The sequence below is a fragment of the Trichosurus vulpecula genome, chromosome 5 (assembly GCF_011100635.1).
Source record: "Trichosurus vulpecula isolate mTriVul1 chromosome 5, mTriVul1.pri, whole genome shotgun sequence".
NCBI classification, from domain to species: domain Eukaryota; kingdom Metazoa; phylum Chordata; class Mammalia; order Diprotodontia; family Phalangeridae; genus Trichosurus; species Trichosurus vulpecula.
In genome coordinates, this window is record NC_050577.1 from 285604748 (window position 1) to 285631179 (window position 26432).

Consider the following 26432-nt stretch of genomic DNA (forward strand, 5'->3'; position numbering starts at 1 on the left):
GGATACTCCACATCATGAAATACCATAAAAAAGGTGAAGATAGTAGCCAAATTATGGAGAGAGTGATGAAAAAAATGGGAGAGGGCAGAGACAAATCTGCAAAATTTAGCCATGAAAAAGAGAGAAATCAGATAGTAGTTGGAAAGAACAGACCTCCATACATTTCTAAAAATCTTCCTATTATTGAGAACAATGATGCTATTATTCATAAATTTCATTCATTCATTTAGCATTTCATTAAAATGAACATAAATAGCATAGTCTATTTGGTGTAAAATAAAAGGCAGTGTGACATAAAGGACAGAGTCGGCCTGGGAGTTGGGAAGGTCTGAGGACAAGTCGCACCTCTGATACGCATTAGCTGTGGGGCACCAGGGAATCAGCGTCCCCTTCTCAATGGGAGACAGAGAATTCTCAGTAGGGAGCTCCCTGCATGGTCGGGATGTCATCTCAAGTCCAAAACAACATGTGTAACAAAGTGAATTAGATGCTGGGGTGATGGAAAGATAAACCAGTTCAACAGATTGGTTTTCAGCCACCCTGATCATTTAAATTGACTTCCCTTGTAATTTCAATCTGTCAGCTATTAAAGTACTTAGAGGCCTCAGATTAGCAGTAGAACATAAGCACCTTGAAGGCAGGCGACCCTTCAGTTTTGGTCTGTATCCTCAGGGCCTAGCATGGTGCCTTAGGACAGTGGGTGCTTAATATATATTTGTTGTTAGCTCAGAATATTGGAATATTCTGTGGACAGGCTGCTGGACTTGGCGTCAAGACATCTGAGTTCAAATCCTGCCTCTGACATCACTTACTTTCTCTGTGCCTCTTTCGTCATCTGTAAAATAAAGGCAATGATGCAGACACAGGGGGACTTTGAGGTTCAATTGAGATAATACATATGCTATGCTTTGAAAATGTTAATAAGCCACATAAATCTACAGCTTATGGTTCAGCCTATCATTTGCAGCACTTTTTAAGGATGCATGATGTCATACACTATTTGTTACGTGTCTGTGTTGTCTTCCTTATTAGAATGGGAGCTGCTTGAGAACAGGAGCCATCTTATTTCACTGTTTACACACATACACACACACGTACATGACTTTGCACATAGTAAACCATTAGGAAGTGCTTTATTCATTCATATGTAATAGCACACGTGTGTATTATGCTTTACAGTTTACAGAATGCTCTCTTTGAGACAACCTTGTAAGCTAGGCAGATCCAGCTTTATTATTTCCATTTTACAGATGACAAAAGCGAAGATTCTTAATCTAAATAAGTTGCCCTTATTTCCATTATCTCCAGTATTGGTTGTCTTTCTCCATCACAATAACATTCTGCCATTGACATGCCCAGAGTCATTATCGGATTTTCATGTCTCTGCTCAGATCTCTGAAAATAAAATGCTTTGGCTGAGGGTTCATCTTCTGACATGGCTAAGACATGAAAGCATTTTTGGAGATGGTATCTCAGTAACAGTTATATTTCCCCTATATCTGTTCATTGCACTCCTGCATATAGTCTCCTCACTGTCTGTCTTCTGCCAGGCTGGTAGGTCGCACTTTTCTCTGTCTGCCTTTATGGTTTCACACACTTCTTTGTGATCCTCTTAGAAGTCACATATCTACCTGATGAATCCTTGCAAGCACCCATCTCTTGATCTATGATCCAGGAAATATTAGAATAGATTCTACAGTACCCTAAGGATCCATGAGTTTTTGGTGTGGGTACTCCCTTCACCAAGGCAGATTACATCTCTTGGACAGCTTAGTAACTAGTCTTAAAAAATTCCTGGGGACAGAAAATTCATCACCCCGAGGTCACTCTGGTTATGGGTTTCTCTAGACCTAGAAAGACCAATCATGGCACTGTAGTGCATCTTGGGGTCCAAAGGTCTTTAACTTGGTAGGACCTGTGAGATTTTGTGCTCTCCTGGAATGATCTCTAATGCAGTCATTCTTAACCATGCCGAGGTCCCTTGGCATACGGACGCCTCAGAATCATGGTTTTAATTGATTGAAGAAAATACTAAATTTCAGTTAGAGGTTAGTGAAAATAATGATGTAGGGTTTGGGGTTTTTTTGCATACAAGTTCATGGACCCATGGAATCTGCCTATGAACCACAGACGAAGAGCCTGTGCTTTCACAGAGTAGCCTGGCTAGTCTACCACAGTGAGTCATCATAAGAATATGTTGGGGGTGGAGAGAAGCAGAACAATGTGGTGCAATGAAAGGTCAGTCAGTCAATAAACATTTATTAAGGGCCTGCTATGTTCCCCGAGGTAAGTGCTAGCAATACAAGGAAGCTATATGCCAGTGCCTGGTCTCAAAGAGCTCACAGTCATTAGAAGGAAACAACATGCAAACAAAACAATTCCATACAAACAAGCTCCATACAGGGCAAATGAGAAATAATCAACAGAGGCCAAACACTAGAATTAAGGGCTGCCCGGGATTTAGTGCCTTTGGACCCAGGTTTAAATCCCAGCTCTCTTACTGATAGTCTATGTGATACTGGAGGAGCCATTGAAATTCTCTGGCTCAGTTTCCTCATATGTAACATTAAAAGGCTGAATCAGATGACCTTTGGCATTTTTACAGCTCTAAATCTATGATCCTTTGAATATTAGAATTTTAAAAGAAATATGCAAAGGATGTCGGTATACTGTAGAATACGAAACAGTGCCTAGTCTACATTAAGATCTTGGGAACCTTCAAACAAGAATGAGCTTTTAAAAAATAAATTATTGGACATTATTGGCCCATGATCCCCCAGATAGTGCCTAACTTTGTGTATTAGTTACAAGGATTTTATTTTTACTTTTTCCCTTCTCATTTACATTGGGGTGGGGGAGTGGAGAGGAGGACAGTGGGAGAGAAAGAAAATAAATCCTTATTAATTGAAGAGCAATTTAATGTAAAGAGTAATCTCAACAAGCAAAAAAAAAACCAAAAACATTTCACAAATGGAAAAATATCTGGTAATTGGGCAAAGTGAAGCCATATGAAGTGAGAATTAATTGCTGGATATCACTGGCCTGTTGCCCTAGCAGTAGTCATAAATGGAAGAAACACTGGGTAAGCAGCAAAGTGTAACTAACTGAGGTGAGATCAGGCTGTTGGGATCCTGCTTAGCATTCCTTTGGGTTAAACTATTGAGAGTTAGTTGGCTTATGTAATAATCACAGGAAAGACATGGTTTCATCAGTGATTTCCTTCTGTTTTCCACATTCCACTACTCTTTTCCCCAAGTACTACATATCTCTCTCTCCTCTCTGAAATTAGTTCAGCAGTTGGCCTGCTCAGGTTTCACAGATTCACCTGTTCAATGCATCTGGAGCTACTCAACATGTGTGAGAAAGTTCTGTTCTTGTTAGATCTTTGGAAGTAACAGAATCTCCATGGCAAACCTCATAGAGAAGAATGTGACACTTACATTTCTAAGGCAAAATTTAAACCACCAAAATTGTCTATTCATTCAGAAGAGGAAAAAAAAACCTTCCCCAACTCTCCTCCCCCCAAATTATCCACTGATAAATTGCCTTTAAATGGTACAAACTAGTTGGGATGGTTTCTGTTGGCATATAACAGAGTGGTTGTGGTTAGTAAAAGTTTATAGATTAATAAGCACGCACAATAAAAGGCAGAAGTTGAAATGAGTGGTGCCTCATGGCCAAGATCACCTTCATGAACATATCTCAAAAGAAATTAATTAAATCACTCTGCTTCATCCAGGAAAATATATGTATTTTTCATCGTTTCTCTCATTTACTTACTTCCAGACTTTGGTATATTCGTGGTCTCATCAGTCTCAGTATTCCCTCCAATGGTGCAGATTGCATCCCATCTTTATATTCTCAGCTTATGTGATTCTTGTCCATATCCTTCATGAATCCTACACAGATGATCTACCTAAATGACCAGAGGCCTTTCTCTATTTTAAAAAATATTATTTATACAATACTTAGGCTGTCCATCTGTTATTTCTCGTTCAAACTCAGGGGTTCTTAACCTAGAGTCATTAACACCAAGGAGTCCATGGCTAGAATTCAAAGGTCCTATAAACGTAGATGGGGAAAATATTCCATCTTTATTTTCACTAAGCTCTAACTGAAATTTAGCATTTCTTTAAATTATGAATTTTGAAGGAAAAAAAAAGTATTCTGAAAAAGGGTCCTTTGACTTCATCAGAGAGCTATCAAAGGAGTCCATGACGCAGCAGCAAAGAGCCCTTGCTCTAACAATATGGCTTGCCCACCTCCTTTTGAAATCATACATGTGAATATAATGTCTTTTACATCATTTATCATATACAAGTCATAATTGGCGACATTGCACAGCCATTTTCACTGACCACCCATCTTTTTATTGCCTTTTGGGTCACCTGACATTTTCATTCTTCTGAGATCATGATATTCTATGATTAATGGCCATATGACATCATTGGATGAATACTGCAGTTGAAAAAAATGTATATTTTTAAAAATGTATTTTAATAGCACAAGATAGCTTGGAATCAATGAAAATATCACATAATTTCATAGAATGGCTGGAGTTTAGGGGACCTTCAGAGACCTTTGCAGCTTCTCCAGTAAAAAACAAATCATTTATCTGCTGGTGGGGAACACAATACCTCCTTAGGTAGCTCATTCTGAGCCAAAATCTTCCTGTTACTTCCACCTATTGCTCCTAGTCCTGTACTCTGGGAAGAAGTAGAAAAATTCATCTCCTTCTTCCACATGATGGACCTTCAAATACTTAAAGAAATCTTTCATGTCTCCCTTAACTCTTCCTTTATCCAAGTTAAACATTCTTTGAACTATCAACTGATCTTTAAATGGTGTGGTCTCCAGTCCTTTCACCATCCTGTTTGCTGTCTTTTCAATGCTTTCTCATTTGTCAGTATCCAGCCTAAAATGTGGCAGCCAAAACTGAACACAGATTCTAGGTACGGTGTGACCAGAGCAGAGTATAGGGCCTCCTGTGTTCTGGATACTATGTCTTTCAATGTAATCTCAGATGGTGATAATCAAAGTCAATGTTTTTACTTTTATCCATTTCTGATTAATGAGAGTCAAAATCTTGCTTGAATAGCTCAGGTTGGAACTATGTTGGAATCCTTTCTGATCCATTCAAGGAATTAATTTGCACCTCATAAAGAGATCAACTGTTGTGACCGCATTGTTTTAGAATTTAGAACTGGTTTAGAATACCTCATTGCCATCCTTTTTTTGTTGTTGTTAGCTCCTGGACTTCCAAGGACCACTCCTTTTAATTTCACTTAACCTCTTTTTGTCCTATCTGTTGGTATTTTGCTGTCTTGCTGGAAGCTTAATTTAGTGACAAGCCAGGCCCAGGGATTGAGCTCCTTGTCTTGCTGGTAGGCTTTCACTCCAAAGCAGAAACTCTCCCCTGCTATCAATCAGCTCCAGCCAAGGAACCCAGGATCTCTGAACCTCTTGAATTCACAAGGCTGCTTCCAAAGTTGTATATGTCCATCTCAAGATCACTATTTAATCACCTATACTTGGGAAAGAAATAAAACAGAAGTGGGAGCAAAAGGCTCAAGGCCCAGGGCTTTAGATTCCACGTGTTTGTTCATGGTTTGACATTTCCCCTAGGGTGGGGACTAGTCCTACACCAACCACTCCAGACAGAGGCTTGAAGACTCCTCCACTGTTCAGCAGATGGAAGAGAAGAGGAAGCCATTCAGTCCAGTAGCTTTGATTTTATGTCTGGTCACCATTTCTAAAGAAATCTCTCATGTAGACAGGGAGGTGGCATTCAAATGTGTGCCCCAAACCATTCATCTAAAAGCATTCTATCCTTGACCTTAATAGTGGTGCATTGCTCCTTCCTTCTGCAGAAGTATGGTCTTGGAGTCCCCCTCCTCACCTTTGAACAGTCCTTACAGGGCTACCATTTTTCTTGTGAAAATGATTCTTTTCACCAAAGCAATCACTGAATCTATGATAATAGCTAGCATTGATATAAATCTGCTTTAAAGTTTGTAAAGTCCTTTGTAAATATTACCTTGTTTGAGCTTCACAATAACTCTATGAGAGAAGTATTTCACATATTTTTATTCTCGTTTCCCAGATGATGAAACTGAGGCACAGATCATTTAAACAACTTTCCTGTAGTCCCATGAGTGCATCCATAGTGGAAATCAGACTCAGGATTCTCCTGACTACAAGCCTATTAGTCTTTCTTTTATATCACATTGACTATCAGTTCACCATGGCAATGCATACCTTAGACGTGTTGATTGGTATATTTTTAGTTGGTGCTTCAGGAATGATGCTAGGTGATGCTGAGCTGCCTCTGTCTCCTACCACATCCCCGTCAATGGAACACATAAGTAAGATGGCTATCTAGAACTAAGGCTGCGCTCTAGGAGTGTGTGGCCTTGAATGGAAGCTTTGCCCTATGTCAACAAAGCCTAGTAATTCCACTACTTTTTTTAATTTCTAGAAAATGAAGCACCAGCCCCACCTCCTGAAGGTAAGTGAATGTGCTGCATAGTGAGTTGTCGTCTGGTCTACGCAATTAAACCACCCATCTAAATGTTTTTCACCTGCATTGGCTGCAACATTTATATGCCATCTTAGAGCTAACTACTATGAAGGAATTATGGCTGACTTTGCAAGGTATCATTTACCAGAGATATAACTAGGATGGGCAATCAGGGCTTTGACCTGAGGTGATAAATGTAGAAGATGCTGCTAGTACTTGCTTATGGAAACAACTGAACTTGACACTTAACTAGTAAGACTAGAGGGTTAAGAAGATAAGGACGGGATATATGATTTCATTAATATGGGGAATTCCTGGGCAATGTAATGCCTTCTACCAACGGAGTTCGGCACCTTCTTTGCAACTTATGAAGTTAAGTGACTTTGCCCAGGGCCATATAGTCAGTAGGTATTAGGGATAGGAATTGAACCCAGGTCTTCCTGGCTCTGAGCCCAACACTGTCTACTATGGCACAAAGCCTGTACAAGCAAGAATAACTAGCTAGACAATCTGGAAGGATCCCCAGCAGGTCCTCCCGTACCCACCCCCTCCCCAACCTTAGTAGCCTCCTTAGCAGTGACATCACCCTGTGTCCAGGGTCCGTCTCTGCTCTCCCACTCCACCACTCCCAGCCCTGTGGGGTAACGTCCCTGTCTTCCTTCAGCAGACTGTGCTTTCGTGATGACTCTCACATGCATGATTTGTGGTGATGCCTCAAGAGCAAAAAAGGTCGTGGTTAACTTGGGGTTGTGCCAAGCACAAGAGGACATCATCTGAACAAGCAAAGAAAGCTGTAGCCAAGCAGACAGTGCTTTTCCTTCGGCCTCTTCCCAAAGACCAGCTCTGTCCTTCTGCATCCCTCACTAGACAGATAACCACTGCGATGAACATCAGCTCCCCGAGGGCAGGGACTGTGAGGAAACGATGCCCCAGAAATGGAAAGGATCTGCTCCAGGGTCAGTTGGCAGCAAAGTTGAGACTGCCTACCAGCAAGCTGATGTACGAGATAAGGAAGGAGACAGTGGGAGAGTACCTTGTTGACCCTAATGAGCCAGGTCATGTGGCCCAGATGAATTACATTGTCAGATACCGAAAGAATTGGGGAATACAATTGAAAAATGATGGAAGACAGAAGGAGGGCTGCATTACTGGAGAAGGACAAATTTTGTACTGATTTTTTTAAAAACTCGAGAGAAGAGTCTTCTGATTATAAAGTAATTAGCTTGACTTACATTCCTGGGAAAACTTTAGGATAGGTCTTTAAAGAGATGGTTACTAAGCATCTAGAAAAGGAAGCATTGATTACAAAGAGCCAGTAGGCCTCCATCAAGAGGAAGTCATTCTACACTTAATCTCGTTCTCTCTTTCAACAGTGTTTTTAAATAGGTGGTTAAAGGCAGCTAGGTGGTACAGTGGTGAGAGTGCCAGGCCTGAAGTCAGGAAGATATGAATTCAAATCCAACCTTGGACACTTGCTAGCTGTGTGACCCTGGGCAAGTCACTTACCCTGTTTGCTGTAAAATTAGCCAGAAGGAAATGGCAAACCATTCTAGTATCTTTGCCAAGAAAACCCCAAATGGGGTCACAAAGAGTCGGACACAATTGGAAAAAAACTAAACAACAACAACAAAGTTAAGGGGGATGCTGTAGATAAAATTTACCTATATTTTAGCAAAGCCTCTGACAAAGTACCTCATACTAGTCTTAGGGAGAAGATGGAGAAAAATGGATTCGCTGATGGTACAGCTAGGTGGCCTCTGAGTAATGATTGGACTCTAAGAGCAATCATTAATGGTTCAATGACAGCATAACAGGAAGTCTCCAGTGGAGGGCCCCTAGGGATCTTAGATTTATAGATCTGGAAATATAAGGGACATTAGAGACCATCTAATTAAACCTTCATTTTACATATTAGGAAACTAAGTCTCCAAGAGATTAAACAAGTTTCCCAAGATCACACAAACAGTGACAGAGAGATATGAGCTTGGCTGTGCACTGTTAAACATTTTTATCAGTGACTCGTACAAAGGCATAGATGACATGATCATCAACTGTGCCAATGACACTAAACTGAATGTTGATGAAGATCTAGAGTTTTGGGCTGAACTTGATAAGATGAAATTCAATAGCACTTGGGATCAAAAAATCAACGTCATGAGTACAGGGTGTAGACCGCAGTCTGAGAAAAAAAAGATCTAGAAATTTTAGTAGATGAAACACTCCATATGAAGCAGCAATATTCTTTGACTACCAAAAAATAGAATATGGTCTTGGGCCACATTAACACAGGCACAGACTTCAGAATAAGAAAGGGCTAGAGCTTTTGTATTCTGCTTTGATCAGCTGGAGAGCAACCAGAGGAGGTCACCCATGTTGATGGAGGGTCTTGAGTCTATATCATCAAAAGATCATTTGAAAGAACTGGAGAAAAGAAGACTTAGGGAGGAGCTGATAGCTATCTTCAAGTATCTGAAAGAGCACTATGTAGAAGGCTGACTGAATTCAAATTTCGCAGAACAAATTCTAAGGGCTGCACTTGGGAACCTAGAGGGTCATGTGTGGCCTTGAAGCCCTAAGTTCCCCACCCCTGATTCAACCTACTATTAATTTAAAAGTTATCACCATTAATGTTGGTTGAGAACACTGTGGGCTGATGTGGCTTGAGAAGTAACTTCTCAGCTTTCTCCCTTCCCCACTTAACCTCAGCTTATTTGATGCATTATCTTTCTATTTTAGAATATAAGATCTCTTGAGGGCAGGAGCTTTCCTTTTGTTTATTATTTGTATTTCCAGAGCTTAGTGCAGTACCTGGCACTAATAAATGCTTTAGCTAATCTAATCTGAGTTTCTAGCTACCTTTCCCAAGGAAGTGTCTATGGATTTAGGTGCCTCTATTTTATTTGGTTGAATCCAAGTATTTGGGAAATTTCAACACCAACAGGAATCTCTCAATCCAGTTAGGAAAAAAAAAGCAAAAGAACGCTTACCATAGCAACACACATTTTGCAGGGGTTTGGGACCTGTGATTTCATCCATGTAGGGAACTCCCAGTGAGAAAGTTCCCTTCACGTATGCAGAACAACTTTTCAGCTGACACAGTCAGCCCAGGTCTCACATCCAGTTTAGGTCAGAGGTGGGATCCAAACCCAGGTTTCAACCTCCTCCGAGGCCAGCTTTTTATGCACTACTTGATGCTGCCCTCACAGTAACATAAGATAGGATATCTATCTGCCAAACTGATCATTATAAGACCATAAATGACACGTCTTAATCTAAGTTACTTTAAACCAGACCCCATAAACCATACCTCTGTGCTTTAGAGCACAGAGAGGTGTCATGCTTCCTTCCGGGATCCTCTTACTCCTGTGGACATTTTCTCCATCTCACAGACATCCTGCCTTCCAAAGAAGGCATGATTTATTTTGCCCGCATCACGCCACACTGAGCTCCTTCCTATAGGTCATTACAGATGTAATCTTCCCCTTTGGTTGTTGTTGTCTTTTTTTAAACTTGTGTGGCTGTTACCAAAATAAGATTTCCTTTTGTCTCTCTCACTTGGTGCTGCCCAGTGGTCTTTGTGAGAGCATGCATAAGTCATCCCAATCTTGCATGCATACACACATATGGACACGAATGCACACACACAATTCTTGGCTAGATCTGTCAGTCACCATTGTGGGGCACTCCCGGGGAAGGATTCTCTTCCAACCATGCATGTCAGTACCTTTTCTGGAACTTAAGGTGTTCTAGAGAATTGCCCCTAGTTACAATGCAAATATACCCCAGAGAACACTTGGACATGTCCAGAGTTCAAGACTTTGGCAGTGAGGGCATCCCCAGATGGTGTCACATTGATAGAATATCAGATCCCCAGCCCAGCCAACTTACCGTCCAGCCCCTGCCTTACGCCCCCTGCTTTGTGACCATGGGCGAGTCACGTCATCTTTCTCTGCCTCAGTTTCTCCAGCTGTAAAATGGGACATGATGATAACTCATGGAGTATTAATAGGATTGAAATGCTTAAAGCCCTGTATCTAGGACAGGACTCTCCGAAAGCCCAGAGTTGCCTCCTTAGCAAGATGAGGCCCTGGGGGAAGGCTTGTTTGGAGGAACCTGGATGATGGCCTTCATCATTTAAGCTACATAATCATATCAGCCGTATCATATGCCTTAGTTCTTCAGAGATCTCTAACTCCACTCTACTGGTATGACGAGTCCCATCATCAGTGACTGTCATGACCTTTCTATGTCTTCAGAAGTTGCAATGATCTCTTGTCAACCCTTGCTGGAAGCATGGTCAGATCAGCCAGAGCTTGGGCCCTGCTGGCATAGCCTTTGAGGTCTCAGGGTCACCGCCATGCCAGGAGGACACAGCTGAGGAGGCCTTTAGTGGAGGCAGCTGGCTTATCTCTAGTCTCTGTGTTTTCCATATTTAGGAAACCTCTACTAAAGGAAGTGCATTGTGTGGATAGAAAGTGGGCCTTGGAAGCAGAAAGACCTGGGTTCAAGTCCTGCCTCTCCCACATACTGGCTATGCAATCCTGTACAATTCATGCCCCAGGCAACTCTGTAAGATGCTACATTATAAGGCAAATGCCAGTTGGATGAATGGTGTTGTCGCTGGAATGTCCCTAAGCCATGAAATCACATGTTAGGGCCAAAAAGTTGAATTTTTAACTATTTAAGAATAAAACCTGCATCAGAGATATGAGCTAGATACAATTACACCGATAAGTGATAGGCAAGCTAGATAATGAGGAAATCTGAAGTTAGCCTTACTTAGCACTTTCTCGTGATGTTCAGAGCCATACACAACAACACTGGCTCACAGAACACGCTTTATATCCATTATCTTATCTGAGACTCACAAATGCCTCATTTTCCTTATAAGCAAAATGGAGCCGTTGGACTAAATGAGCTGTGAGTTCCCACCCAGCTCTAAATCAACATTCCTCCGTGACCCTGTGATACCTGCTGTCATCGCTCCCATTTTACAGAGAAGGAAACAAAGGCTCAGATGGGACAAGGGGCTTACCAGGGGTGACACACAGCTAGCAACTATAGCTGTGGTGGGGTTCTTAGGCTCCTAGATCTAGGAGCTGGGCCAGCAAGCGGTCGCAGCTGGTCAAAGTGCGACAGCCTGTTTGTTGTCCAAAAGGAACAGACCGTCACTGCTACATGGAGGGACTGAGTAACTGTTTTAGGATTGGAAGGGACCTCAATGGCTCCAGAGTCCAACTCCAACATCAAAGATTAGGGAAGCCCAGGAAGGTGTAGGACTTGCCCAAGGTTACATAGGTACCAGCATCGGAAGGAGGATTCAAACCTGACTCCTCTGACCAGGACTAGGTCTTTCCCTCTCTACTCTGTGCCCTTTCCCACTCTTCCTGCTGGATGCCATTCTCCTATCCTGCCATCTACCATGACACAGTCCTCAGATTCCATGCTATGGGACCGCCTTATGGAGAAGACAACCTTGAACAGAAAAAAGTTTCTGTTAACGCTTCAGTAACTGAATCCCTTTGGGCATGAGGGGAAGAGAGCATGTGAATCTGACTCATGTAAAATTCCATCTCCCTATTATTCTAAGGACCCAGTGTGGACCTTCTGGTAGGTTCATCTTTTCTTTAGTGAGCACTTGGATTATATTACCAGGTCTCTGCACGGGCTGTCCTGCATGGCTGGAATGTACTCCATCCTTGTCCCCACCTCCTAAAATGGAGGCACCAAGGGGCCCTGTGTGGCAAGAGGGCTGGACCCAGAGTCAGGATACAGCATTCAAATCTTTGCTCAGACCTTTTCAACCTGTGTGACCTTGGATAAATCACTTACCCTAAGTTTGCCTGGGATTCTTCATCTGTAAAATGGAAATAATACCAGCACCTAACTCTCTGGATTGTTGTGAGGATCAGATAAGATAATCTTTGTAAAGTGCTTAGCACAATGCCTGGCACATAGTAGGTGCTATGTAAAATGCTAGCTATGAAGATGATGATGGTGGTGGTGGCGCTGATGGCGATAGTCATTGGCTTCCCTTTTTCCTACTAGCCCTAGAATTACAAATGTTTCCATCTATTTTAAGATCCTCTCAAAAATTTCTTTGTGCTTTCTACACAGAACAAAGTAAAGAGAAGGAGGGCGGATCTGCACCCCCTAAAGGTAAGTTGGGAGGAAGGGAAAGGAAGGATTGTCTTCGACAAAGCCGGGAGCGGAAGGAACATCTGCCGCTGTTGTCCTGGTGTCCCTATCTCTGTAACTCTGTTGAGTTTTCCCACTTTATTTGCCACGCGTCTGCTTCTGAGGTTGTCATGTTTTGTCATTGTTGTTGGCGTTTCGTCTGCGTGACTCAATCAACATTACTTAGACTTTGAATATGATTCCAACACAAATTTCTAAAAGAAAAAAAAATAAAAGAACTCATGACATCACACAGAAAATTACTTCCTCTCCTCTTTTTTAACTTCTCTGGACTAGAGGTAAGGAAGACATGAGTTCAAATTCTACTGTGGAATGATACATAAGCCACTTAATTTCACTGGGCATCAATAAAATGATGAGGTTAGACCAAAATCCCGCCTAAAGCCCCTTCCAACCCTGAATCTCTGAACCTATGACCCACGCATGAAAAGAGGGAGAAATGGTTAAAAATGCAATATGGGGATAATCCCTCCTATGCTGGGTCATTGTCCTCACTGGAACGTCTTGCTGTGCCCCTCGATCTATCCAGTTATTGCCCATTCTACAAGACCCCGCTGATCTTCCTTTCTCCTTTTGTTTCAGCCCACACCGGTCCCTCCTTTCTGTCTTCACTCGTTTTAATGCTCAGTCTTGACTGCCTTGGGTTATAGCTAAAATATTTTCCTCATGCACATTTTCCCTCAATCAGATTGTGAGCAAATCTCAACTCTCACTTCTCTGTCAGACACAGTAGCATGTACACAGTAGCCTCCCAAGGAACACATGTTACATGAACAAATGAACTATCAGAATTGCTGGTCATCCAACAGTACTATAAATCCTCATGGGTGCTGCCCACCACGCAAATTAATTTCTGTCTGGTTACAAATGAATGGCAAATAGAAAGGTGATCACTTGACAATTCTTACCTAGTTTTAAAAAAGCATAAGAAGGGATTAAGAGGCACCAGGCATGGACATTTCAGATACTTATTCCCTTTGGCTTCAAAATCGACATATAATGAATATCTGCTTGAAACCATTGAATTTGTACAAGGTACTGCTGAAATCCTAGCGTGCCATTTAGCCCACTACCTGACCAGCTGATGCACAAGTGAATTATTTTTCTCTATAAATAATAAAATATAGAAAGAATTTTCATTGTTACAGATTCAATATAAATGTTTTTTCCTCTGCTTTGTCCAGATTAGTGCTAGGGTAGCTTTGATGTTTGGGGGGTTTTTGAGGGGGTGAGAATTATTTGTTTTATTAACTTTGACATTGTGATAAATCTCTTTCACAACCATAGGGATCACTTGGTTTCTGTGGCACATTAAAGAAAAGTATTTATGACAAAGCTCATCAACTGTGCCAGGTTTGCTGAGTGTCTGGGAACCCACCAAATCCCAGGCAGAGGCACCTGTCTGCCTGTGTTCTGGCCTCATGCTCTCAGCTGCCCACTACAATCCTATGATTCCCCTCCAGCCTACGCCGTTCCCCAGCAACCTGGAATAATGTGTAATCACCACTCCGGCCCCCTTCCGTCAATTCTACGTAGCCACCGAACCAAACTTAGTAGAGTTGGAAAGGAACAAATAGCTATAAGATAAAGTGACTGATTTAAAAAAAACCCACATGCCAGAATGTAGATAGCCAAATGTCCCATTCAGAGTCTTCCCTTTGTGAAGCCATAAAATAAACCCACTAGCGCCATCATTGTTTGAACCACTCTTGAACTCTTCTTCTGAAAGTTCCGTCAGGAAACAGTCCCACATCTTCTTTTTAGTCTCCTCAATGGTGGCGAATCTCCATCCTTTCAGAATAGATTCCATTTTTGCAAAGAAAAATCATTTGGAGCCAAGTCCAATGAATGAGGTGGACGACCAAGCCTGGTGACACTGTTCTTGATTAAAAGTTAGGTAGAACATCAGGAGCCTGAGTTTTCTTCTGCCCCAATCCTAGGGACAATCCAATGGGAAGCCTTCTAAAAAGGTTTTGAGATGTGGATGTACGGTGCTTGGCTTTGAAAGCGTATGCTTATTTGGACCTATTGGTTCTAGAACATTGGTAAAAATGAAATCTGATCATTTTTATACAACCACAGGGAAGCCTGTCTGTAGTGGCTGCTGCTTCATATTCCTATTACAGATAATCCTGTGCTTCAGTGGATCTGAGTTCTCACTGATGTGGGCACTCTCTCCAGGAGTACAAATCACATCCAGTCCACAGAAGCAAGAGGCATGTCTTCATGGATCTCCTTCAAGAAGATCATACTAACGTGCATGAGAACATCTTTATTCCTTTTTCAGACATTTGACTGGAACTTTCTCATTAACAGTACTCTATAAACTACTGTGAACTTGTTACAGATCTACTTTTTTCTGTTTCTATAGGCATCTAACTGATATTTTAGAAAACTTGGAATTCACATTCTTCTTTTTATTATGAATCTGTTTTGCAGAGATGGATATAAGACTTCAGAAGTTCTAACACATTTACTCCCACATGGGTTGTGTGTGTGTGTGTGTATCTTAATATGTCCATCTTGTTTTCTTCCTTTTTTCCTCTCAGCTTTCTTTACACATGAAGTAATGCCCTGGTGCTTTTGACTAGCAGACATATTCTGTGTCCTTTTATTTTAGCTTCCATCCAGTTAATCAGTTATCAACTAAAATGTCTGCATGCTTCATCTACATATTTTAATTACATTATTCCTTTTTAGCAAATGGTATATTAAAAACAACCTTCAGTTACTCAGATATCTCACAACATAGGCACCCATTTGCACAAGTAACATTTTAAGTGTTTTTTACCCTCATCTGGATTTATCACCACCATATTATTTTTTGTGTGTCTGTTGTGTAAATGAACTCAGTCTCTGAGACACAGGGTGGTGTGGTGGGTGGAGGATGGCCTTAGAATCAGGAAAATCTGGGTTCAGATCCTGCCTCAGACTCACAAAGGCTGAAGGACCATAGGCAAGTCAATACCTTTAATGCCCAGGCAAAGATGCAGATCTTTACTGTCTCACAAATACTGGCTGATTCTGTTTCTTTGAATTTTCATTGCCTTCAGCCTTTATCCTAAAAACTCAACCATTAATGGCCACTGAGTTCAATGCATTTTTTTTAAATTGGAAATCATTTTTAACCAAGGGTAGAAGTGACCTCACTCAAGGAATCCTGGTGCTTTTTGACTGACAATGTGACTTCACTAATATAATAAATTGGTTTGGAACATGATAATAGCATCTGCATTCAACTATCCTGAATCCTGGCTCTACCATAGCTTGTGTGACTCTAACCAGGTCACTTAACCTTTGCAGGTCTTACTTTCCCCCTCTGCAGAATAAGGGAATGGCACTACATGGCTGCCAAAGTCTGGTCTAGCCCAACATCTCTGATCCTCTGATGCTTTGACATTCAGACTCATCTCATCCTTCAGATATCCATATGCAAGGGTCTGGCTCCTCTATAACTCTTGGTCCCTTATCATTTTACATGATTAAACGTACATTCATGAATGCTTCCTGTATATTGGGCACTGTGCTAGGGATTGAAGACACAAAGACAAAAGGGAATAGTCCCTCCCTTTCTTCAAGGAGCCTAATATGGACTGTTGGAATAATATTTCCATGGCAAATTGAACCTAGGCATTTTCAGCCACATCCAAGAAACTCGTAGATCCACAGACCTTGACTCAACCAAACCAATTTTTCAAGACTTAAGGTCTTGAACACAAATAACATAACCAAATTATTTATTGCAAAGCAATATCAGGATTCAAGCTGTTTTGGGAGGAGGTAGTAAATGTTATGCCTGTTAGACACATTGGGAGTCTTTTCCTGAAATTGTTTTCCTTAATAGTCCCTGAAATTTGCCATTTTCAGTAGAAGGTGTCTCTGAATTAAGTAATTATTCCCTGGGAAATATTCTGGCTCATTTGGAGGAATGATTTTTTTTATAGGAAACCAGACACCAGTATTCTCAAGCCTTGATTTTACAAATATATCTTCCCCTTTTCCCAATCTCCACACTCCTGTCCCCAAGAATGCTTCTTTTTATAATGCCCGATTTTTAAAAATACACAATTTTAAATAGTTTTTATTGATATTTTCTGTTTCTTACATCACCGTGGTTACCCCAAGTATCCTTCCTCTTCCTCCTCCTCCCAGAGAACAAATATTATTCTTCCTCTCATATGACACATAGTATTTTTAAAAAGGAAAAAAATCAGCCCAACTGATCAATACATTGAAAAAGTCCAAAAATAACTGCAGTGTGTAACAGTTGTGGACCTCTCACTACACAAAGGGGAAGATTACACCCAAGTTTTTAAAAAAATCTTTTTTTAATTATCAAGCATTTATTTTTTTTCTCTCTTGTCCCCTAAAAAAATTCTTGCGAAAAATATTCCAGATTCTGTGCGTGTAGTCATCGCCTCTCTGTCAGGAGGTGGGTAGCACCTTATATAACTGGTTCTGTGGAGTAATAATTGATCGGTGTTCTTATAGCTTTCAAAATTGTTCATTTTTGGAATATTGTCTTAAAATGCCTGACTTTCACTAAACTTAGAAGGCATTCATCCACTGATATGGTCCATCAAAATTAATTATATTCATTAATTTTTTTGTATAATTCCCATGATTTTATGAAAGCATGTGAAGACTATCTTTTCCTTCTAGTAAGGAATTAACCCAAAGATCTGAGAGAGAGTATTTAGCTATGCTCATTTACTGCTTCCCAAAAACAATCAAATAAACAAAAACTGAAGGATGATGTGGCCTTTTATGGTGTGGCCTTTTCAGTTAGTTTTTCATTTCCTTGTCCAATATTGGCAGAAGTTCTTTGCTAAGTTTCTGATAAGTGGTAAAATTTTATTTTCACTTTTGCAGCTACACACAAGCCAAGCGATAATGTAATTTTGAGGGACCAGGACATGGCACCATTTTGGGGTAGGGGAAAATAGAGAATGGAATCCTTTTACTATCTCGGTAATTTACATCCTTGGGAAATGTTTGATAAGAACTCATTTTATGCTGAGCTCTTGAATTATCATGAATAATGCGGTAGCAAATTTCCAGGAGTATGGTTTATCATTATAGAATTTCCAGTCATCTGAAATGCAGAATACATTTCAAGGACCTTAATAGCCTCTGAAAGTTTCACATTTTGGTGTTAAATATATACCCTAACTCCAATATGGGGCCATGTTTACCAGGAATGACTGTCTTCACAGCTCTGGCTATATAGACAAATTACATATACATAATTGGTAGCCCAAAATACACCTCTGATGAGGCAGAAAGCACCAAAAAGCATCTCAGGTAGGTGAATCATATTTGTATTCAAATTCTATACTAAGTACAAGAAAATGTAGTGTTTGTGTTTAATAGATAATTCCGAATGATCTTGCTTCTTAAAGTGGTCTAATATATGTATTTTTCTTGAGAAATTTCTCAAAATATTTATTGTATAATAGTTTTCTAGATCTGATTTTATGTACTATTTTAAGGTTACTTTTTTTTAAAGAATTCATACTCAAACATTTTCACAAGTTTTAAGCCAGCTTTAAAAAACCACTTATAAACAGTAACATTTCATGCCTTTATTTATTTTAGCCCAACACATTTTCAATAGTTCAAAAGATCTGTGATTTCATTGGTGTGAGTATTCCCTCTACCAAACCCCTCTGCACCTTAGTAGATGATCATCATGAATTGTTATGGTCTTTAAATGAGAAGCACCCAACACCACTAGAGTTTGGACCTTCAAGGTCCAAAATTCATATGATTCATGCCTTTGAAGTTCAAGCATTTTACTAGGAGGTCTAGTCAATATCTATGCATGAAATACCATAAATATGCTGTCACCATACTTATAGTTTTATCTCTTGTATGTATAGCTGATGCAATATTTGTAAGTAATGCACAGAATTACATAATGATGACATTCATCCTGGAAAAATTGTCACAAAAATCTTTGAATTGTTTGTGATATATTTAGTAGGAAGGACAAATTCTTGCACGAAGGTCATCTTTGCAAATGGACTACGGCCTACTTGTGCCTCAGTTCTTCTTTCCATTTCTCTACAGTGTGGTGGGTATTAAATATTCCAATGCTTTTAAGCCATTGGTTAAACATAGGCCAAATTTGCTCATTACTTCTAATCTTTCAGAAGAGATATATTCTTAAACATTAATTCATGCTTATGTCCAAAACAATACAAATGTGTTAATAATACAAAGGACAGATGTTTTACTTGCTGAAAAGGAAACTGCTGAATTAATACAATCCTCAAATAAGAAAGGCAGTGTGGATTAGTGAGTGGGAAGAGCACTGGATCTGGGTTCATAAGATCTGGGTTCAAATCCCAGCTCAGCTATCTGTTACTTATGTGAGCTGGGGCAAGTCATTTTTACCTCTCTAGGCCTGGGTCCTCTTCTATGAAAGGACAAGGTTGTACCCTATGGCCCCACTCTAAATCTATGACCCTGTGATACATAAAGAGAAAAGGTTGGATTAAGTGATCTCTAAGGATCCTACCAACCCCAAACGTGTGATTCTGATTGATTGGCTCTTGACTCTGATTTCACCATTTGGGGATTTCACTGTTACATCTTTTCTCAGCCAGACCAAGGCCTTTTCCCACAGCTCATCTGCCCTAAACCTTTGATTCAATTTAGCTGGTCTGTGGCCTGCTCCTTGTCAAATTTATTTCACTGAATCACCACTTCATTTCCTGAGGGTTCTGAGCTTTGTCCTCAGTTGGAAGTTCTCTCTCCGAGTGGTTCTTTCCTCTTTTTTTCTGCAGGTGTCATTTTCTCATTTCATCTCTGGTCCTTCTCCCACTACCACCTCACCCCCACTCCCTTGCCTCCCAAAGAAAGTTAATATGGACAAGGCTTTTTTTTTCCTTGATTATTTTCTCCCTATTTCTTTTTCCAGGTGAAGGTGATGTCTCTCCACCCAGTGCCCTGCCAGCAGGTTAGGATGGTTCCAATTTTTAAATTTAAGTTTACTGTTAATTGGCTAGAAAAAGGAAGTGTAGGTCAATTGCTAGGTGGAAATCTGAGCCACAGGCTCCCTGGGATTTCAACTAGGATGGCTCCATGGCCAGGAACTAAAAGAAAAATATTGGCTTAGACTATAATCTTTACAGTATTGAAAAGGGAAGCTTTGCTTAATGAATTAAATAAAATTAATATGACTTGGGAGGCTAATTTCACAAAAATAGCAATGCTTGAGTTTCCAGTCCTGCCGTATGTTTATATATATATATATATATATATATATATATATATATATATATATGTATGTATATATATATATGTATGTATACATATATATATATATTATATTTATGAAGCTCCTGGTGATTTATCACATAAACCAACTTCAGTGTTCCCTCCATCAACAGAAGAGCCAGCTTTTGGGAGGACTAAGAGGGTATGAAGCCATTGCAAATTCTTTTAACAGCATCATCCAAGTTACTCTTTCCTTTCAGATATCAATGCCCGAGCGCTGGCAAGGAAAGACTCAGGTGAGCACATTCCTGAATAAACAAGACATTCCATTTCTGTCTTCAAATGACCACCCACTAATGCTCTCTTTCCTTAAAGGTGTTGATTCTGTGATTCGACTTTTAACATTTGTTTTGTTCCAGTCTTATCCTCCATGGTAATCTTCAAGTGTGTTTTGTTTACAAGAACATTGCTTTGTCAGGAAATCAGTGGTAATTTTATACATATGGTGAAAGGTAAATATTCAAAGTTTAGCCAAGTTTTATCATGACTTTTGTTTTCCTTTCAAGTCAATTCAACAAGCATTTGCCCGTTATACCAACTGTGTGCCCAGCATAGTGCTAGGTGCAGTGGATTCAAAGACAAAATGAAGTAATGAATGAAAAAGTATTTATTAAGTACTTACTGTATACTGTGTAAACTGTGGAAAAGTCCTAGAGATAAAAATAGAAAAAGAAGCTACTTCTTGTCCTCAAGGCATTTATCTTCTGTCGGATATTATGCTTTTACAATATTTATCAAACATGGAGATCAAGAAGTAATACAGGAATATCTCCCTTCTTAGTGACTGGCCTTCTTCAAGTGTCAGCTGAATTCTCACCTTCTACAAAAAGCCTTTACCAGTCCCCACTTAATGTAAATATCTTCCCTCTGGGAGCAAATGTAATTTTTACCTAATATGTACCTTCTTGTTCATAGTGGCTTCCATGTTGTCTCCCTCTTTAGACTATAGTCAGGGACTGTTTTTTCTTTCTTTGTATCCCTGGCATTTAACACAGTGCCTGGGATATAGGAGGTGCTTAAAGATGCTTATTGGCTCAAAAAGTTTATATATTAAAGAAACAAAAGTTCATAAACATAAAATATAATCTTATAAGATCAGATTGTAAGACTTCTTTTCAGTAAAAATTCTCTTTCTATAAACCTTTCTAGAAAAAAAAAGAAGAAAAGAGAGATCTCCTTTCACTGTCCTGTCAAGGATAAATAAATTTCATTGCACCTTAATAGATTTTTCCTGATTGCGTTAAATTGGTGTACTTTGTATAGCTACAGAAAGGAAGGGAATAAAGAATAAAGAAATGGGGAACATTGATTAATAAGGACTTAGTCTGACAGGGTTGGAGTTAATCACAGGTGAAATAGGAAGGTGTGAAGGGCGCTAAAAGTCCCCAAATGAGATAAACTTTGACCTTTTGGATAGCCTTAGGCTTTTACAGTCACTAATGGGTTATGTAACAAAGTAGGACCTTTGTCTCCACAAGGCCCCACTTAAAATTAATTCTTCCATTAGTATTTTAGAGTGGAGTAGTTACTGAAACCCAGGATGCATCAGCATCAGCATCAGACCATGATGGGAAAGCATGAGGACATAGAGCAAGGGAAGGCAGACTTCTGGGGCTGGGTGGACACCAAGGTTGGTGCTATGCTAACTGTAAATAAACTGTAGCTGTAGAGTTTTAGACAATATAAGAAGGGAGACCAAAAAAGGATGGAGCCGAACCCAAGGCAGGGCAATGGGAGAACTTTGCCCAGGGGCACCAGAATTTAAAGGGTATAAAGATGTAATGACTAAAAGATTGTGCAATTTAAAAAATTATTCTATGTACATTTTGATAGAACTTTAAGCAACTGGGGAAAAATTGCACTTAGCAACTGGTTGGCAAGAATAAATATTTAAAATACCCTGTTCTACTCCTACCCTAGGAAGCAGTCTTCTGGGCTGCTCCATGTCACTAGGATACACTGATGTCACCCTGGAGACAGTTGCTATTGAGTAGGAACCAATGGCGATCTTCTGAGGTGACCACTGAGAAAATAAAGAATCAGTAGGCAGATCCAATCTCATCAGCCTTCTTTAATATGCGTCCACCTTCCTTTGGGCTAGATAAACTTTGTCATATAGAATATTTGTTTAAAATAAGGAAGCCATCATCTAAGACCTGAAATTGTTATCATTACAAAGATATTTTGGTTATAACAGAACCTGACCTGTATTTAACTCTGCCTTACATTTGGGCCCCAGAAGTAATACAGAGTAGATAAAATAGGGTCACTTGACGAGTAGAGGAATATGTGACTTTCCTCACTCTGCTGGGAGACTAGGTCCCATTAACTGTTTTCATTCGTGAGCTTCCTAGGTTGCTATGGCCAATGAATTCGTCACCAAATGGCCAGCCTACTGGAGATGAGCCTCCTAGCCCTCAAGCAGCAATGCCAGTTGGTTACCTTGACCATATTCAAAGATTTATCTGCCTGGTAGAACCTGCCAGAGCTTGTGCTCTGAAGGCATGACTTTCAAAGCACCCAAGGTCACTTCTACCACATAATGAGGCAACAGAGTAAGATATCTCTTGAGGACCACCATGCATATTGCTATTACTTGACCAGATGCATTTTTAATTCTGTCCCTTGACAAAATGGCAGACAGCACAGTGAACAGAGAGCCAGTCTTGAAGCCAGGAAGACCTGGATTCAAGTCTCATTTTTAACCCATACTAGTGTGACCCTGGGCAAATCACTTACCATCTCAGTGCCCCAGGGAGCTCTTTAAGACTACAGGTTGCAAGAAAAAATGTCAGTCTGCATTGGTAGAGGGAGTTTCCTCACCTGGGAATTCCATACATCAATGAAGTCACAGGCCCAGTCCCTAACCCTATCCTTTGACAAAATAAATCTATACAGTATAAAACATCAACACCAAAATGTGTGTGAGAACTAGCATTATGTGATCCTTCCACCCCAGTATAAATATTGATAATTGGCTCTCCAAATAACAAAATCAAAAGTTAACAGAAATGTCTACCTTACCGTAGGTAGTATTTTGTTGGAAAATGAAGCTGCCTTCCTTTCAAATGAAAATGGAAAGCATTCTATGTATCCTTCATGATTCAGGAAACATCCAAGACTTGTTCACTCAGCTATACTTACCCTCTGGCCATTGAATCACAGCTGCTGAAACTGTCCCTCTTCCCCCATGACTCCCAACTAGCTGCTTTGTGCACAGACTGCAGGGATCAAGCAATGCCTGGCATTCCCTCTCCTGCCTTTCTCCTCTGAGCTGAGCTATCTACAGCTCTATATGATTTCTAAGCACTCTGTTGTCCAGGTTGAAGTTTTCCTTGGAGCTCCCAACATAAGGTAATTCTCTTGATTAAGATAACAGATGGGGGGGGGGGAAGAAGGTAGGAAGGAAGGAAGGAAGGAAGGAAGGAAGGAAGGAAGGAAGGAAGGAAGGAAGGAAGGAAGGAAAGAAGGAAGGAATAGAAAAAGAAAGGAAGGAAGGAAGGAAGGAAAGAAGGAAAAGAAAGAGTCAATTCTCTGTGAACTTTTCTCTCATTATGGACAAGGATGCTAAACACTTTTCTTGATTCAGGAAGTCACTTTTGAACTTCCTAGTCATAGATGAGCCTGGACAAGCCAAAGCTCCTCACTTGTAGCTCATTAAAGAGCCTAAACCATGGGTTTATCCACAGGATGAGCAACAGGACCGGCTCATTGGCCTTCCTCATGTACCCACCAAGCAAAGACCCTCAGCCTGGGAATACTCACCTAATCTCCTTAATCCTTCTTCCACTCCCTGTCAGGGACTAATGGACTCTGCTGCTTCCATCTAACTTTAGAGCAGTCGTATGGACGTGATCAAATTCATTTATTTGCTACTATCGTGTACCTCAAAAAGGAAGATTAGGCTGGTTGAGAACACAATGATGAAAACAAGACTGGCAAATTCCTACTACTTGTTTGCAAAATTTTCCTCTACCTAGAAATGTTCGCATTCTAATGTCTTTTTTCCACTATCATGGAGAGCTATTCTCACAGAAATTCTAAGATTTCATCTTACTGAAACCCATTACCCTGTAAAAATGGGAAAGCTAAACTATTGCCTTAAAAAAAGGTAGGTTGCTGAGTGTGTGCCGACACTGAGCACAGGTAAGTCTTCTTTCTGGGGACAACCTTACTTGGAAAGTGATCTGTTTACTTCCTGCTTCTTAGAATGGTCTCTTGGTGAATCCCCAGTCGGGGAAGAACAAGACAAGCAGAACGCCAACACCTCCCAAAGTGTGCTCTTTGTGGAGAAGCCCCAGAATGGAACTGTGAAAGTTGGTGAGTGCCTAAAATTTAGTGCTGCTCTTGAGGGAGGAGACTGTCCACCCTGCTTGTGTTTTATTCCCAGTGCCTGGCACATAATAAGTCCTTAATACATGCCTTTCCTGCCTATATGATCTGTCTGTCTGTCTCTATGATCTATGGATCTATCTCTACCTCTATCTATCATTCTATTATTCCATCTATCTACATATCATTCCATCTGTCATTTATCTAACTACCTATTGTTCAATTTGTCTATCATTCTATCTACCTGCCTAAACACATATTTATACACACACACACACACACACACACACACAAATATATATAAATTCATCTATCATTCTATCTGTCTCACTAGCTAATTATCTTAATAATGCAGAAACTGAAAGATAGCAGACCTTCCATTGTCATGGTGTTTTACATTTCACAGGTATGCCCACAGACCTGTGCTGTGTAGGGTCTGACAGGCAGTTAGCTAGGTCAATTATCCATTCCATCAATACTTTAGTGGATGATCTGGGACCTCACTGATGTGGCTGTTCTCTCCATCTGGGCAGAACAAAGCCCATCTATGCTATTTTATCCTGTGTAATTAGTATCTTTTCTGGCCACAGGACCAGCCCCCCTCTCTTTCTTATTATATGCTTCCTCGATATCTTCCCTTCCACCAGTTCTTGAACAGAGATCATCCCTGGAAATGAAGCTGACACGAGCCTCACCCATATCCCTCCTTTGCCCGTTGGGTCACTGGCAACTTTGCTTTCCCAAAGGTGGTTGTATTCCAAGATTCACCAGCATCTAGCATTACTGGGAGAATATTTGTGGTTTTTTAAAAAATGTTAATTATATTACTGAAATATATAAAGATATTGAATGTTTTTGAAGGTAGAATAGAAGGTGTAGAGAGCATTCCATAGAGACAGCCTGGTATAGAGAATGGAGAGCTGGCACTGGAGCCAGGAATACTTGGTGTTCAAGCCTCACCTGTGACAGAAATTGACTGTGTGACTCTGGGCCATTCTCTAAGTTGCAGAGAAGTTGGTGACCTGCATGGTTAGAAGGATTTTCCTCACCCCAGAGATCCCTATACCAGTGAATTCACAGGCCGATCCTCATCCCTCACCTGTTGAACAGTGTGACGAAGCCTAGTCTTTGTCATTGGTGAATATACAATACATAAATAAAGGTTTGCAACTGAATTAGTTCAAAGGCTACTTTTAAAATTTATTTTAGGCCATGTCTGAAAAATGTATATTCCTTGAATGTTGTTTGAAACGTTCAATGAATCTGAATTCTGGGAGAACATCTCAATATTACAACAGCAGCAAGTTTTAGGTTCCTATAAGTGGGTTCCAGTTCCTTGTCCAGCCATGTAGATAGCCTGTGGTCACTTAATTGGTACATTTGGTAGTACTCTTTCAGCCATAGTCTCTAAGATACTGACTTTTAGAATTGAATATTTTATTTGTAGTTCTAAGGTAGTTTGGTGGCACAGTGGATAGAGTGATGAACCTGGAGGAAGGAAGACCTGAGTTCAAATCCAGGCTCAAATGCTACTAGTTGTGTGACTGTGGAAAAGTCCCTTAACCTCTGTATGCCTCTCTTTCCTTATCTGTAAAATGGGGACAATAACAGCACCTACCTCACAAGGTTTCTATGAAGACAAAATTATATAATATTTGTAAAGCGCTTTGCAAATCTTAAAGCACAATATAATTGCTAGCTTTCATCATTAGTAGTATTCGTATTAACTTTTCAAGTTTGGCAGAATGGTTTGGGTTATTCTTTGTATCTGATAATCAAATAATTGTTTCTAGCTGATAATGAAAATATATATATATACATATATATATACATATATATATATATATATATATTGTAGCCAAAGTTGGAATTATGTGTGTTTTTTTTAGGTGAAAACATTACCTTTATTGCCAAAGTTAAAGCCGAAGATCTTCTTCGAAAACCCACTGTCAAATGGTTCAAAGGAAAATGGATGGACTTGGCCAGCAAAGCTGGGAAACATCTTCAGCTAAAGGAAACCTTTGAAAGGCAAACTAGGGTATGGCCATGACCTCAAAGTGTATTTTCTCATTGTCTTTGCTTGTTGAGGTGACTTGCC

At 40.2% G+C, this 26432-nt stretch overlaps 1 protein-coding gene across 1 annotated transcript in view; it reads left to right on the forward strand.

Annotated features, from left to right (window-relative positions):
* Window positions 1-7229: 7229 nt before the first annotated feature.
* The window catches only part of MYBPC1 (myosin binding protein C1), a 77171-nt gene continuing 57968 nt past the window's right edge, over window positions 7230-26432 (forward strand). Inside the window, exons 1-7 of the mRNA XM_036760801.1 lie at window positions 7230-7687; window positions 8536-8678; window positions 12638-12679; window positions 19644-19682; window positions 20203-20238; window positions 24212-24322; window positions 26224-26372. Coding sequence (XP_036616696.1) covers window positions 7230-7687; window positions 8536-8678; window positions 12638-12679; window positions 19644-19682; window positions 20203-20238; window positions 24212-24322; window positions 26224-26372 — 978 coding nt within the window. The remainder of the gene's footprint in view (window positions 7688-8535; window positions 8679-12637; window positions 12680-19643; window positions 19683-20202; window positions 20239-24211; window positions 24323-26223; window positions 26373-26432) is intronic.